The sequence below is a fragment of the Hydractinia symbiolongicarpus genome, chromosome 14 (genome assembly GCF_029227915.1).
Source record: "Hydractinia symbiolongicarpus strain clone_291-10 chromosome 14, HSymV2.1, whole genome shotgun sequence".
Taxonomy (NCBI): Eukaryota; Metazoa; Cnidaria; class Hydrozoa; order Anthoathecata; family Hydractiniidae; genus Hydractinia; species Hydractinia symbiolongicarpus.
The window spans coordinates 11,945,286-11,960,191 of NC_079888.1; the positions used below are offsets into that span (position 1 = coordinate 11,945,286).

Below are 14,906 nucleotides of genomic sequence, written 5' to 3' on the forward strand. Positions count from 1 at the left end.
AGAAATCTCATCTCAGGAATTGTTGAGGTTGAATATTCTTGGTGAAAGAATCGTATTATAGCTATAAATTCGTTACAAGTGCGTTATAACAGAAAAAATATGGATATAGTCTGAAAATAACCTTTCTTTACAAATTATGTAAAAAAAAAATTCCGATTTTTAAAATAGTTACTGCTACCTTAAATTGCGATATTGTCATATATGAGATATTTTAATCTCAGAAGCAGAATGCTAGGGCCAAAATCTAAAAAATTACATGTGTTGTCCACCTTGTGAAAAATAGTTGTACTTTTAGAGCCCAAAGTGCGAGAGGAATGCCAAAACTACGATACGGTAATAGATACAAATAGACTGTGGAAAAGTTTCCCTTCCCAGTCGAACCAATCAGTACTCTGCAAAGATATAAAATTTGGTATGAACTGGACGCGGTTTTATTACCAAGATTCTGTATTTAACCAGTCTGCTAAACTTCTTGACACTTGTTCAGTGAATAGTAGTTTGGCGGGGGCGTTTCCATGCGGGGGATACTATAAAGGCTGGCTGGTTAAAGGTCATCCTGTGAAAGAGCAAGGTAAGTAATTAGCAGAGCTTTGGCTATGTCTAAGAAACCATAATATTGATTGTACAAAATATTAATTGAAGAGCACTCAGTCTTTTGACCTTGCCACGTGTGCACAAGTGTTTTGGCGTGCTTTCAAGTGTGCTGCATTGGCCAACTTCTTATAAAATTTAGCATTTTGCGTGTACTATCTGAATAGCATGGTGTAATCGATTTGCGCGTATGTGTGTGCGTGTGCATCACATGCTCCTCCTGAAAAAGTCTTAGCATTTTCTATTTTGAAGTTTTTTCCATTGTCTCTCAACATGTTTTTTAGTGATTGTAAACAGGGAGTTTTGTTTCTCCCTACCGTCAAATTGCAAGTGTCAAACGTCTGTAAAACTTCAGGTTATTAACTGTGGCAAGTATTACATCTACAAACGAAATGATATCTTTCCTGTATGTGGTGCAAGAGCTTGTACTGTTCCTCATACTGAAGGTCAGTTGTTTTATATTTAACTGCACTCCTCTATAAATGAAACTTTAAGCAGCATCAGCATCACGATTACCAGGAACGATAAAAAACTTTCGGCCAATGGAATTTGGAATCAAAAAATGTATTACTTAATTCAATACGTTAATTTTGTCCAGCAAAATGTCAAAAAGGCCAGTCATGTGCTTGCCATGGGGGTGTTATTGGAGATACTGCTAAAAAGGGTTGACGTAGAAATAAATTTGCAATTTGGGAAGGATTAAGAAAGCTGTCAAGTTACAGCATATTACTTAATTAGATACACAGCAGACGTTTTAGAGATGTGACACCTAGAACTAACTGTTTAATGCTCAATGAGGCAGAAGTCAACATAAAAAACATGATTTTTAAACATGTTTCCTTTTTAACAGTCTTGAAACATCCTTCAACAACAGCAATACCTGCAACTACCACAGTGGATCCAACAACTACAGTTGGGAAAAATTCGTCGCAGTCAACAACGAAAAACGTTTTTGAAAATGCAACAACGACAACTAAAACAGTAGTAACAGTGAGCACTAAAACATCACCCAGCACTAAAACATCACCCAGCACTATAACATCATCCAGCACTAAAGCATCACCCAGCACTAAAGCATCATCCACCATTGCAACAACAGAAAAAGCAGCTGAAACAACAACAATTGAAGCGACAACAACCGCTTCCACCATATCTGACCTTTGCACCAATTATGAGACCATCATTGACGATTCAAGACTTTGGAAAGCATCAATGGATAGATTATTCCAGTGTGATGACAAGTATCTACGTGCTGTTCGATTTATCTCTAAAAACCATCAAAACTTAAAAATGAAAGAAAGATGTAAGACAGATGAATTAGATCGATCTGGTTTAAATTGTGGATCCACTGGACTTACTTGGTTACTTGGAGAGCATCCGCTGAAAGAGAGTCTTCTTACGCCTTCTTATGTCTGTATTCAAAAGCGAAAAAATCCTACAGAAAGAAACAAGATGTGTAGTTGTGACGTCAAGCAGCTCGTCTGGATTAAAAACTGCTCATCATTTTTTGTCTATCAATTTTCACCAATTGTATTTGAAAATGAATATTGTCCTGCAAGATATTGCATGCAATGGCAAGGTATGATTATATCATTTTACAATAATAACCTAACGCTCTTTAAACCCAACTTTTAATAAGGGAAAAATTAGTATGTAATGATTTTTTTTTTGTATTAAAAAAGGGTCGTGTGCGTAGTAATTTCTTTTAAACTTTACCTATAGAGTACATTGTCTGAGAAATTGAAGTAAAACTTGGACGCTGGAGTTACACGTGTTCATATATACATCTTTAAAAAAAAATTCAAGATGATGGTCATTGCGCTAGACATTTCTCAAAAATATAGATACCATGACACATGAAGGTTTGACATATTTACTTTATTCTTGTTTATTATTTTAGAACATTTTCTTCCATCCATAACTACCTCTACAGTAGAGACAACTGCAGGTTTGCATTCTTTGTCTTTATCATTTCGATCAATGTTATATTTGAATTTTATGCGACGAGTTATTAGAGAGAGTATTTTTAGGCGCTTCTATGTGTGTGTATCGTTCACTGATTAAAAAAATAATTTTTTCCTACTCGATTTATCGTGTAAGCCATTGAAATTTAAGACCATCCGTCCATTTTACAATAAGTATATGTTTCAAATAATATATTTTCAGTAAAAACAAACAAACTATACCACAGATTCAGACTAATGAGAATTGTATTAAAGAAGGAGTTAACTTTTATAGTCTTCTTATGTTTATAGTAAAAAAAAGGATCCAAACCAAACAACTCGTATTGAAAAAAACTTTTTTCATCTTTCACATTAGCTTTATACAGTGCAGATGGCACGTTAACACTTGCAAGTCCAATGCTACAAGGAGCACCGTTAACTTACGATGACTTAGCTGACAAACAATCAACACAGTACATGTTCTTAAAAGAGACCGTCCACGGATTTGTACTTTTCATTCTGTAGTATTTTTTGTTCGCACAAAGGGCTAAAGGTGGGCCCTTTCGGTGATTACATTCCACTTTTGTTTTGCTTTAGTTAAAGGAGGCATTTTCAAAGATAACTTCGAATGCTGTTAGAATACAAATCAAAGAATTAAGGTAAGACGGACCCAGAATTTTATCACGTGACTAAATTTATTTTTATAGAATAAGAATAAATTAAACGTCACGTGATAAAATTCTGTATTTGTTTTTTTAAGCTTTGTTCACACTGATGATTCTAACGGCGTTAAAAGCGTTATCGGTGTTAGGGTGTTAAGAAATTTCATTGATACTACGCCAAGGATATAACACCGTGAACGCAATTAGCTTCTTCATGCTGTTTTACATGCCAGAGTTTGTTGATAAAAATAGAATTAAGGCTTTTTTATCATTATTCTGCTAGCGATATGTGATTCAAAGTACAATTTCACGTACGTAACCTAAGGCGAGTATAATGGTGTTTTACAAATTTCCGGTCTTCATGATATATTTGGAAAAAATGAAGTAGACCTTTCTTTATTAAAAATAACCATCTTTTTCTTTCGAAAATGTGCCATACTTTTTAGTAGAGGACGAAATTTTTTACTGTATGGTCGAGGTTGATCTATTGCGCAAAGAATTGTCAATTACCGGCTAGCACACGCAACCGTTGCCAATGTTGAAAAATACCTGCTTGCTTGTGTTGGGCTTCACAATTTTCTTATGATGCAGGTTCAGGTTGCTTGATGTCACGTGGTGTTCGGTTGTTGGGTATTAATTCTGGCTGCTAGTGACTTCATGAAATCACTTTCACTCTCATACGGATGATTTTTCTTCATTTTCTTTGCCTTTGAGCACTTCTTTTTATCATTTGTTGTCACATCACCAGCATTGCTTTCATTGCCGTCGGATTGTGGGACAGGAATACTGCAACGAGTTGGTCTGGCTGCAATATATAGATCAGTCCAATGCATGAAACTACACTTAAAATAATCTCTGATTGTCTTGTTTTCGGCGACAGAAATCTTAGATTGATTGGATTTTTCAAATTTTTTTTATACCGTTTGCGTGAATTTGAAAATGCTTTTTCACTGCTTGAACTAAAAGATACGAAAAATTAAAAAAAGCCTAACAACCAAAACAAAAATAAACAAACGATAACATATCAACTACAGTAGCCACATACCATCTTTAAAACCAAGTTCTCCAGCTACTTTTTTTCAGCAATTATTCTTTAATTTTTTTTTTTGAAATCTTTAGATCGTTTGTTATACAACACAAGATATGACCGGACAGCTTCAAAAATTTACTCGTCTGTTCGTTTCGCCATGTTGCTTAGTCGATAAGAAAAATCCACTTAGGAAGAAAAACAATAAAGAAGATCTTTTATCAAAAATTTATTTGGTTGCTGCTTTTTTCAATTTAATCACCGTTAAAGGAGATACAAGTTTTTAAAATTTTGCTGACGTAAGCAAAGACCTGTCAAAATACAAAAACATTTCTTTTAGAAATTTGTATACCGTTGCCTTCATTAAATAGAGCTTAAAGCGCATCCTCGTCCCCAGGGCTTGTTGCTAATGTCAAAACCGCTAGCGCTCACATGATGTCAAAAAAGCAAAAGCGCCTGGGGACGAGGTTGCTTAAATTGCTGATCAAGAAAATGTAAAGGATTATGTGATTTTGATGAACGGTTACAGAGATGTGGTTATCAACTCTACCGCGCGATGAAAAATAACCACCTCGTTTACAAGCCTTAGAGTTATAATTGCATTGCAATGGCTTTATTAATTTAAATTTGAAGGATTAATCGAGTACTTACGTATGATGATTGATCCAGATTTTATTTTCCAAATCTTCTGAGTTTAACTTCTCAGGGAGTGGTTTCGATCTTTTGAGAAGGTCTTCTCGTTTATTGACTGGTTATACTTTGCAGAGGAGGAATAACTGGAGGATGGCTATTTGTACTTTTTAAAGTTATTTTTTGAATATGGTGTAGATGGTCGTGAGAGCGCTTTACTAGTTTTCTCCTCATCTTGCAATGATTGGATTCTTTTGTCCAAATCATCTACAAACAGCAACAAGTCTTCTTCAGACACATCCTTTGCCAATCCTTTTAGGTGAGGCATTGCACCGATTAATCCTCCTCTTCGATACTGATTTAGCTGCTGGTTGGCGTTACCGATTAGACAGAGGGCATCTTTAGCCAAATTTGATAAAATGGATGGTTTTATTACAATAAGGTTTCCTTGTTTGGGTGCCTTAATAATTTGGTCTACCAATTGTAAGATATGCACTTGGCTTTTCGAAACAGTGGTTTGCAGTTTCTGCAATACCAGATCATTTGATCTTTTGCTGTCTGCCTTGGCCCAAATAGGTTTGTTGCAGCTCTTTACAGAGAAAAACGGCAATTCGTGGGAATTTGGACGTTCTATAGTCTGCCTTTCAATTTTTTATTGGTACGTTTCTTCGACCACATGAGTTTAGCCATAGATGCTAAAGGTGGAGCTACTTCTGTGCCAAAGGAGTCTTCATGTTATATTCTTTGATGAGGTCAGACCAGACATCTTGGTCTGGGTCGTCTAACTGGTTTTCTTCTTGCCCCAACATTTCATTCATTAAATCATCATACAGTTGGTTTGATGTTGATGTACTTATGACATCAACATCTTTTTTACTAGACCTCCTAGTACAAGAGCTAGATTCTGCATGACTGAGGCAAGTTTCTGCTGATGAAGACCTGGATCTTCTCCTTCCTCTAGGATATGGAAGCATTTGCTTCATTTTGTTTATCTGCATGACTTAGACCAGGAGAATTGTCTCCACTGCGGTACACATGGAAGTTATTATCATTGTTTAAAACATCGGCTCGGAGGCTGTTCAATGAAGTAGAAAATTTTTCTCCTAGGGCTGTGATTGATTCCAGCTGCTGTTGTTGCATGGCTGGAAGGAGCTTAGTTAAAAAATCCATTGGAGTTTCTAACACTATGGGTTAACCACCCTCTTTTGGAGTTGAGGTGTCTGCCATTTTGATTGCAGCTCACCATAAATTTTAGATCTATAGCAATAAGTAAATAAATAAAATTATATAAGAGAAGGAATAAATATAATTCTCTACTACTTATGGAAAAAATAATAAAATATAGCTAGCTATAGAAAAAGAATAAAAAACGGATTAGCATAGCTGAAGTTTACCAATCGCAAACACCAACAAATCGACCACGTCCGTCACCTTCAGTAAGATTTGGGAAATGAACTGCTGAGGATTTTGGGTTATCGAGCTTCGCTCATACTCTGCTTGCGCAGAAGATTGGGAAATAAAATAAGATATATTGACGCTTAATTGATGTTATTGACGTTGTTGTCGTATCGTCAGTAGAGTTAACAAATAAGACATAACTTTTCGGCGACATCAAAGAAAAATGAAGATATCCATTTTGGCGGTCACAGACAGACATAACTTTCGTAATAATATAATAGAAGAAATATAAATTGTTTTAATGAGTTAGTGTAGTGCATAAATTTTTTATCAATTCTTTTAATTAATTCTTTATTTAAATAAAGAAATTTAAATGGCTGTTTTCTATCATGTGTTTTTGACAAACAATTAAAGAGATATAAGGGTTTAAAAATCTTGCTGACCTCAGCAAAAACCCGCTAGACCAAAATTTTTTTTAAATTTGTGTACCTCTGTTGTATAGAGCGTGAAAGACTGATCAAGAAAATGTATAGGATCATGTACTTTTGACGAACGGTTATAGGAGATATTGGGTTTTTTAGGTATTTTGATGACTTCATCAATCCGTCTGTTCCGAAACAAATGGATTCACCCAGCTTTTTAAAACTAGTCCTATTTTGATTCAAGGCGGTCCCTAGTTACGGACACAGGAGACGACGTCTGTTACTCCCATTAATTTCCAAGTTATTTGACCCTAAACTTAAAAGTGCGCTGCAGTGGCTTTTCACCAACTTTCATAATATCATTGACGTTAGTCTTTGTAATTTAAATAGCCGTTAAACAAATTGTTTTTCAAAATTTGTGCATTATCTCCATTGGAAAGAATTTTAGCCTTGTTCGGTATTCTCATTCGCAGACACCTTTTCGTATTAAAACAAGAGATTTTTCAGTCTCAAACATTATTTGTAAGGGAAATGTTCGATTTGTGATGTGAAACATTCGATTTTGTAAAAACGTTAAAAAAATTTCTTAACACTGCCTTAACACCGGTGTTAAATATCTAAAAATTTTGATATTTCGACACCAGCGCTAAAGGAAGCGTTATCGCGTTCTACAAAATTTCATGGTGTGGTGTTAACACTGTTAACGCAGACCATTTACGCTACATATTCAGTATCGCGTTAAGCGCCTATATGAACGTTCAACCCCCTTGACACCATCAGTGTGAACAAGGCTTTAAACGCCGGCAAAAAGAAACACCGCCTTTTAATTAACGGCTCCGACTTTAGGAATTGCTCACAAATGTCGTTAACCGTTAGGGGTAGAGGTTATGCTGAACTTGACGCTGGTTGACGGTGGAGGGGGTTGACACTACTGTTGACTTTTTTATAAATATGTTAACACTAAATGTGATCAGCTTTTGCAAATCCTCCCGTCTTGCTATTTTTGGCTTTTCATTTAAATCAACTCAAGGGAAGGGGGTATAGCAAAATTGACACAGGCTAAAAAAATCTTGAAAAATGATTGATGTCATTTGTAAACAAGCCCTAAGAAAACTTATACCTTTGAATTCAATTATATCTTTAGAATTGGAAGTCTCATTGTGGATTATTCGATCTCATCCGATGTATATTTAAACACCTCAGCTCTCAACACTGCGTTCAATGCACAAGTTAAGAATACGTCTATTTCAAAAAATGGGACGGTACATTTTAACGGGACGGTGGAGACTTCATTGATTTGTAAGTTATGAAGATATATAGCAATAAAAGTAATTTAAATTTAATGACTTTCTAGTATTACACAATTTTGTAGGAATGGTTAAAAAAATAAGAACAATGGTAAGGCTTGAATTGCTGAATTTACAGAAATATATTTTAGGGCGAAAAATTTCGAAAAATCTGTTGTTACAAATTTGAGAAACTTTGACTTAGTGACAAAAATGTGTAATGTGCTGTAAAATAAATAAAAACAAGAAGCCCTGGGGGCTCTAAGAATTTCCGCACGCTACCAAAATATTTGATGAAAACCTGCTAATTCGTTGTGTTATTGTGCCAAACATTCGAAGGGGTTTGGTGCATGAACCTCTGAAGATAAAGCACACCAGTGACATTATATCTTACAACAAACGCAAACAAAACGAAACGTGTCATAATAAACTCACATTTTAAAAGAAATTGCTAACAAAAAATACAGCCTATCATTCATGGTTGAAAGTCTTGCGATTGAAACGTTTATGGTCTTAAACGGCATTAGTTGACAAAAAATCAAAATTTTGATGTGACCATCATTTTCAGCATACTTTTTTTATTAACTGTGTCAATTTTTGTCGAAAATAAAGCAGTTTTAATTTTTGGATAAATTTTGGCCTGAAATGACATTTAGGCAAGAAGAAATCAAACTTTTGTACCATCATCATTTTCAGCATACTTTTTTTGTTAATTGTGCCAAAATTTGTCAAAAATAAAGTAGTTTTAATTTTTGGACCAACTTTGGCCTAAAATGACATTTAAGGTGGCAAAAAACCAAAATTTTGATGTCACCCTCATGTTCACCATACTTTTTTTGTTAATTGTGCCAAAATTTGTCAAAAATAAAGTAGTTTTAATTTTTGGACCAACTTTGGCCTAAAATGACATTTAGGTAACAAGAAATCAAAATTTTCATGTCACCATCATGTTCAGCATACTTTAATTGTTTACGGTGCCAAATTTTGTTAAAAATAAAGTAGTTTTAATTTTTGGACCAATTTTGGCCTACAATGACATTTAAGGTGGCAAAAAACCAAAATTTTGATGTCACCATCATGTTCACCATACTTTTTTTGTTAATTGTGCCAAAATTTGTCAAAAATAAAGTAGTTTTAATTTTTGGACCAACTTTGGCCTAAAATGACATTTAGGTAACAAGAAATCAAAATTTTCATGTCACCATCATGTTCAGCATACTTTAATTGTTTACTGTGCCAAATTTTGTTAAAAATAAAGTAGTTTTAATTTTTGGACCAATTTTGGCCTGAAATGACATTTAGGTAAGTAGAAATCAAAATTTTGATGTCACCGTCATGTTCAGCATACTTTATTTGTTAAGTGTTCCAAATTTTGTTGAAAATTAGTTCTAATTTTTGGACCAATTTTGGCCTAAAATGACATTTAGGTGACAAAAATCAAAATTATTATGTCACCATTATGTTCAGCATACTTTTTTGTTAACTGTGCCAAATTTTGTCGAAAACAAATACAAATTTTGGCCTGAAGCGTCAATACTAGACTTCCCAGTAGTTAAGGAGCTTGGGTACGAAGTTTACATCTGTAACGGACCAACATGAAATCCCAGGGTCGATTTTTTCTCAAAAAATGCTCCGAAATAAAAAAACGACGGTTTTAAAGAATTTCCTACGCCTTCGGGCGCGGAAATTCAATTACTCGAAATACAAGAACAAAACAAGAACAATTTCGACTGAAACACCTCTGACTAAAGTAAAATTTCCTGATTCTTGTAATTTAATGGTATTTTTTCGAATTTAAAAAAATATATATGCATTGTGATCCTTTTTCCTAATGAACTAAATTGGTTGCGTTTATTCGTAAAATCGCAAATCATTTTCTCCACAAAAGCTTCTTAATTAGATATCCGTTTTTTCAGTCGCAGAATTATGCAGCCGACGCCCATGTCACGTGAACGCCACATGTACCAATCAGCCAGATAAGTCAACTTTTACATGTGAATGCGACACAGGTTACCATGGCAACGGGTTTGCTTGTGAACGAGACCGGAAAGTGGTAAAAGAATATGAATGTAAGTGTTCTTTTCCTCCACATTTCAAAGATCCTCTCCACATTTCAAAGATCTTCTCCACATTTCGAAGATCTTCTCCACATTTCGAAGATCCTCTGCACACCTTGTTGTGTTTGCACATTGCTACATGCAGTATATAATATTTAAGTAATGATTAGAACTGAGAAAGTAAACAACTTCGCCTAGCAATGTGTACGATTGACATGAATAAGTTGAAAACTTTTTGTAAACAATAATGGTGTCAAATGATGCAGGTGAGTTGTTCAGAACGAGCTCCTTTATTCAGTACTGGGGTCAACAATAAACCTTTTTGGGCAAGGTGAACGTGGCTTTGTGTGAAAAAGGAGAAGCGAATTTCTAAAATAGAGTTCTAGAGGCTGTTCATATGGAACTCGAGCCAGCCCGGTTGGAGGGCCAGCCTGTCTGCTGTTATCTCGCCTAAATGCTTTTTTCAAAGGAATTTGAGTAATTAAATTATTTTGTTATGAAAATTATTGTAGTAGTTGTAGCGTTTTTTTGCATATAAAAACAAGTTACAAGCCTCTATATAAGAGCCCCTTAAATGCTTGCTTCCCAAGACAAGACCTTAGCATTTTATTAAACAAAGGAAGATCAAAGTCATGTCCTTTACCAATCGAAAATAGACCTAGGTTAAAAAAATCGGGGGTCAGACGCTTATTATACGCAATTAATAACCTTGTCCCCAATGTTTATTAGATTTTCTACATCCAACACCTAAGAAACATTGGGGACTAGACTGAAGAATTGACTGTGTTGCAGTAAATGAATTTCGTTTGAACATGAATAAATATTTAAGGCCAGATAACAGTCGCTGTTATTTTTGTATGGATGATAAATGATTGTATTTTTAGGGTCGCACGACGCTATCATACTTGTGGCAGTGATTGGATCGTTGGCATCGTTGCTGATTCTTATTCTTTCATGTTGTTTGTGTGTGAAGTGTTGTGTTGAGAAATCTATGAAGAAGTACGTATGATTGAGTTTATACCAGGGAGTGGGAAAAAGTCTGGGTTAATTTTCACGATAAATTTTACGAAAAAAGAATTGAAATTTTCAAAGGTAAAAATTCCTAATATTTTGCGAAAATAAAATTTAGCGAATTTCACAAAAAGCAACTTGATGACATTACTTTCTCCTACTTTATATCGTTTTTTGAGGGATAAGAGACAGAAAAAAGAACTGCCAAATTGGAATTTATATACCAAGAAAAAAAATTTAATGAAAGTCCATCCATGGCTACCTGCTAAGGACCATCCATGGGCAGTTAACTATCTACTAAGGACCATCCATGGGCAGTTAACTACCTACTAAGGACCATCCATGGACAGTTAACTACCTACTAAGGACAGACGCACAAGTTGTAAAGCCTACAAAGAATTTCATTGATTCTAAATTTGATAAGTGATGCGGAACGTATATAGGAATTGTTTTTGTCTGGCACGGATGGCACGGTATAAAGCAATTACCTCAGTCAACTGACAAATGAGGGGATGTTTCTTGGTACTGATAATCACGGGAATAATTTTTGTGACTTTGCCATGAACTCGCAAAAATTTGTCCCCCAATTAGTAAATTTGAGCTTTTATTAGTAAACTATGCATTCACGCAAAACATAAGCCCACTTGTAGTAAAGTGTGGAATTAAAGAATGCTAATTGATAAACTTGGGATAGCTATTGTTTGTTTTTTTAGTTTTTTATGGGAATTAAAATACTGCGAACAGCTTGATTTTTGGCGACTTTAGGTTCGCGAAACTCACATGAAACTCACACGAAAGAGCTTGCAAACCTGTCTTTTTTTTGGAACAATTTTAGTTGTGTTTTGAGGTAAAGGATCTGAAATTTTAGCTTTTTGTGCTAATGTTATTATGGTATACATCATAAGTTAGATCGTTAGATGCTGAGACAAAATTGCAGGTATGAGTGATAAACAGGGTAACAAGTATTAATATTTATATAAATATTTTCAAAATAAAAACAGGATGGCTAAAAACACATATCACCAGGTACCATTGATAGACCACTAAAAAGTCTTTTCAAACTTTTAAGCACTTTTATATAAAATCAACTTGTTTTTTCGCGGGAGGTAAGCTTTAAAGTATTAAACTAATTTCTCTTTCGTGTGTACGCAGTAGTTACGATACGACGGATCGTCACCAAGGTTACGACAACTATATTACGACGAAAGACATGGAAACAAACCATAATGTGAAACTCCAGATGTATAGTTTTGATTCACCGCCCGAAGCTCAGCGTTACGATGTACTAAATGCACCAAAGGTTTGTATCTGCTTTTCTGTTTTCTGTCCACTTTGTATTTTATTAAAACTACTTCGAAACATGTCCGAAGAAAAATCAAATTGGTATATTTTTGAAACCTTGTCTATGAGTCTTCGTGATTTGTTTTGTTTGTTTGTTGATGATAGACATTTATTTTTAGTCAGCGAAAAGGAAAAGTCTTAGATATTTTATTATTTTTCAATTAATCCACTAAGCTCAAAAGTTTTTAGTTTAACCCACTAAATTTTGTGTATCGCCTTGGACTAAAAAAATTAAATTGATTTTACCAATACATTTTTTTCTTCTGTAATAAATGGTTAATTAAAGTAAAATTTCCTAATTCACGGTTGCAACGCAGTGGAATCGTATTTAAAATCATCGGGCAACTCCTACTACTACGACGCGCGAAATGGGAATGTAGCCTGTGTTTTAGCCTTTAACGGGGTCGAGGCTACATGCTGAATCATTGGACGAACTTACGCATTTATGTTTTCTATGTGTATTATGGAATTTAAAGTGCGTAAGTCAGATCACAAAATAAACACACAAAAAAACACAGTACAGTTGTTTGTGATTCTTTTACCTTTTTGTCTTTTATAACCTTTTTATTTTTGTAATATTTGTTTTTTGTATGTTCTAAAATGTTAAGATAAATATATTGTCACGTTTTTAGTCACGTATAGATCTTAAACGCACCAGTTTTAAGATTTTTGGCTTGGAACGAAGATTTTGAAGGCTAGCTAGCTAGAGCCTTACTTATTACTAATCTGTATGGTATAAAGAGCTTTTTATCCTACCCAACATTTATTTATTTATATGTTGATACTGTAGCCATTTAGCTCCTATCTTTCGCTAAAAAGTGAGAGTAAAAATGCAGTTTGGCTACTGTAATATTTTTAAGTAATAATTCTTATGCTAAATGCAGTTAGCTGGTAGCTACATCTTTTCTTATTTTCCTAAAAAACCTTTACTGCAAATAAAATGGCTGAGCAATTGGTAACGACAGGATGTTCCCTTTGTTTTTATTTAAACCGAAGTTTTTTTGGAAAATGGTATTACGCCTCTACACGCCTGTTCAGCTCTGTTAACTGTACTAAGTGCTTAGCCCAGTCTGCTTTTTTGGTAAAGGCTGTTACGCCTATGGGCATGTCCAACACGGTTTACCTGTACTAAGGTCAGCCCACTGTGACAATTAATTCTTAAACTTTCTCGGGAATCATGCCTGTATGGATGTGCAACAGTGTTTCCCTGGACTAACCGCTCAGCCCCCTGTGTCTGCGAGAAAGTTTTTTTCAAAAAGGTATTATCCATATACGCTGTGCAACACGGTTTAACTATACTATGCGCTCAGCCCGGTGTCACAATTAATTTCTTAACTTTCACAAAAACTCATTCCGCAAAATAAAATAATATTGCGCGATTGTTTTCCTATGACAGGGTAACAACGGTTTGTAAACTCTACTTTTATTTCACCTATTGTTGCGGGAAATTTATTTTTTGAAACTATAATGGTGTATGCGCTTCACTTGGTTTACGACATACTTTATACCTGTACTAAAGCGCTCCACCTGACCGTGTGGCACAGTTTACGGCTCTTATTAAGCGCTCCACAGAGTATTCAACGCCAGGTCACTCCCCTGTATGTTAGTGGGTTAGAGCTAGGTTTTATGGTAAGAAAATCAGCGGGAGTAAGCCTGCCGTAAGTCAAATTCCTAACTAAGGGGCTGATTACATGGAGAATTTAAGCTGGGCAGAAATTTCAACTTGGGTAGAGCTAACTTACCGAGCTAGGATTTTTGCCCCGGGGCGGAAATGTCATATAATCGCAAAATCATTTTTAGCTGGGGTTGAAAACAACCATGCGCATGTGCTCGATCTCCATGTAATAGCAAAACATTTTTCAGCCCAGCCCCGAGTTGAAATTTCGACCCGGGCTGAAATTCTCCATGTAATCAGCCCCTAAATGAAACATTTTTTCTAACTTTTTTAAAGTTTTTTTTTTTTTTTTTGACGTGTGATAACTCATTACACTACAGAGAATTTGAGGACACTCGATCCGCCATCTTTGTTTGGGAAATTGCAACCGTGTTCGCGCCATAAGGCTCTGTATATCTCATATATGAGTGAAATTCTACCGTAATGGAATAATGGTTCTAAATTGAAAAGAAAACCGCTCTATATTTTACTATAAGACTTTAAAAAAGGTTTTTTAAAAATCTGCTATTTTAGAAAATGTTAGGAGAAATCGATATTTTCCAAATTTTAATGTTTTTAGGAAAACGTGACAGGTGATGGAAAGACGTCATTATATATATAAGTTCAAAAAGACACTATGCTGTATATAAACCATGAACGCAACGGGATTTATGCGCGTTTGTTATACACGAGTTATGGATCGCATATTTTGTCAATGTTTATTTTTGTTGTACTAAATTTTTTAATCTAATAGGTGCAAGCATAAATGAGTCTTACTCAAGTTACACTTGCATTTCATCAATTTTAAGTGTCGAAAATATAGTTGTACTGTGTTTGTCTCTTTCATGCGATCCTATCCGACCTTTTATGCGTTTCTCACCTCC

The 14,906-nt window shown here is 34.9% G+C and overlaps 1 protein-coding gene across 1 annotated transcript; it reads left to right on the forward strand.

Moving 5' to 3' along the window:
- The first annotated feature begins 10,069 nt into the window (after positions 1-10,069).
- Positions 10,070-12,789, forward strand: LOC130625169 (uncharacterized). Its single transcript, XM_057440236.1, has 3 exons — positions 10,070-11,015; positions 12,180-12,454; positions 12,686-12,789. The coding sequence occupies exons 1-3, from the start codon at positions 10,885-10,887 to the stop codon at positions 12,787-12,789; spliced, it is 510 nt and encodes a 169-aa protein (XP_057296219.1). The 5' UTR covers positions 10,070-10,884.
- The last annotated feature ends 2,117 nt before the right edge of the window (positions 12,790-14,906 follow it).

What these genes read in the sequence shown, in the direction of transcription:
- LOC130625169 (XM_057440236.1), top strand. Translation starts at nt 10,885, where the DNA reads ATGATTGTATTTTTAGGGTCGCACGACGCTATCATACTTGTGGCAGTG. An exon ending in GTTGAGAAATCTATGAAGAA is followed by an intron (nt 11,016 to 12,179) that starts GTACGTATGATT and finishes GTGTGTACGCAG; the next exon opens with TAGTTACGATACGACGGATC. An exon ending in GAGTCTTCGTGATTTGTTTT is followed by an intron (nt 12,455 to 12,685) that starts GTTTGTTTGTTG and finishes GTTGCAACGCAG; the next exon opens with TGGAATCGTATTTAAAATCA.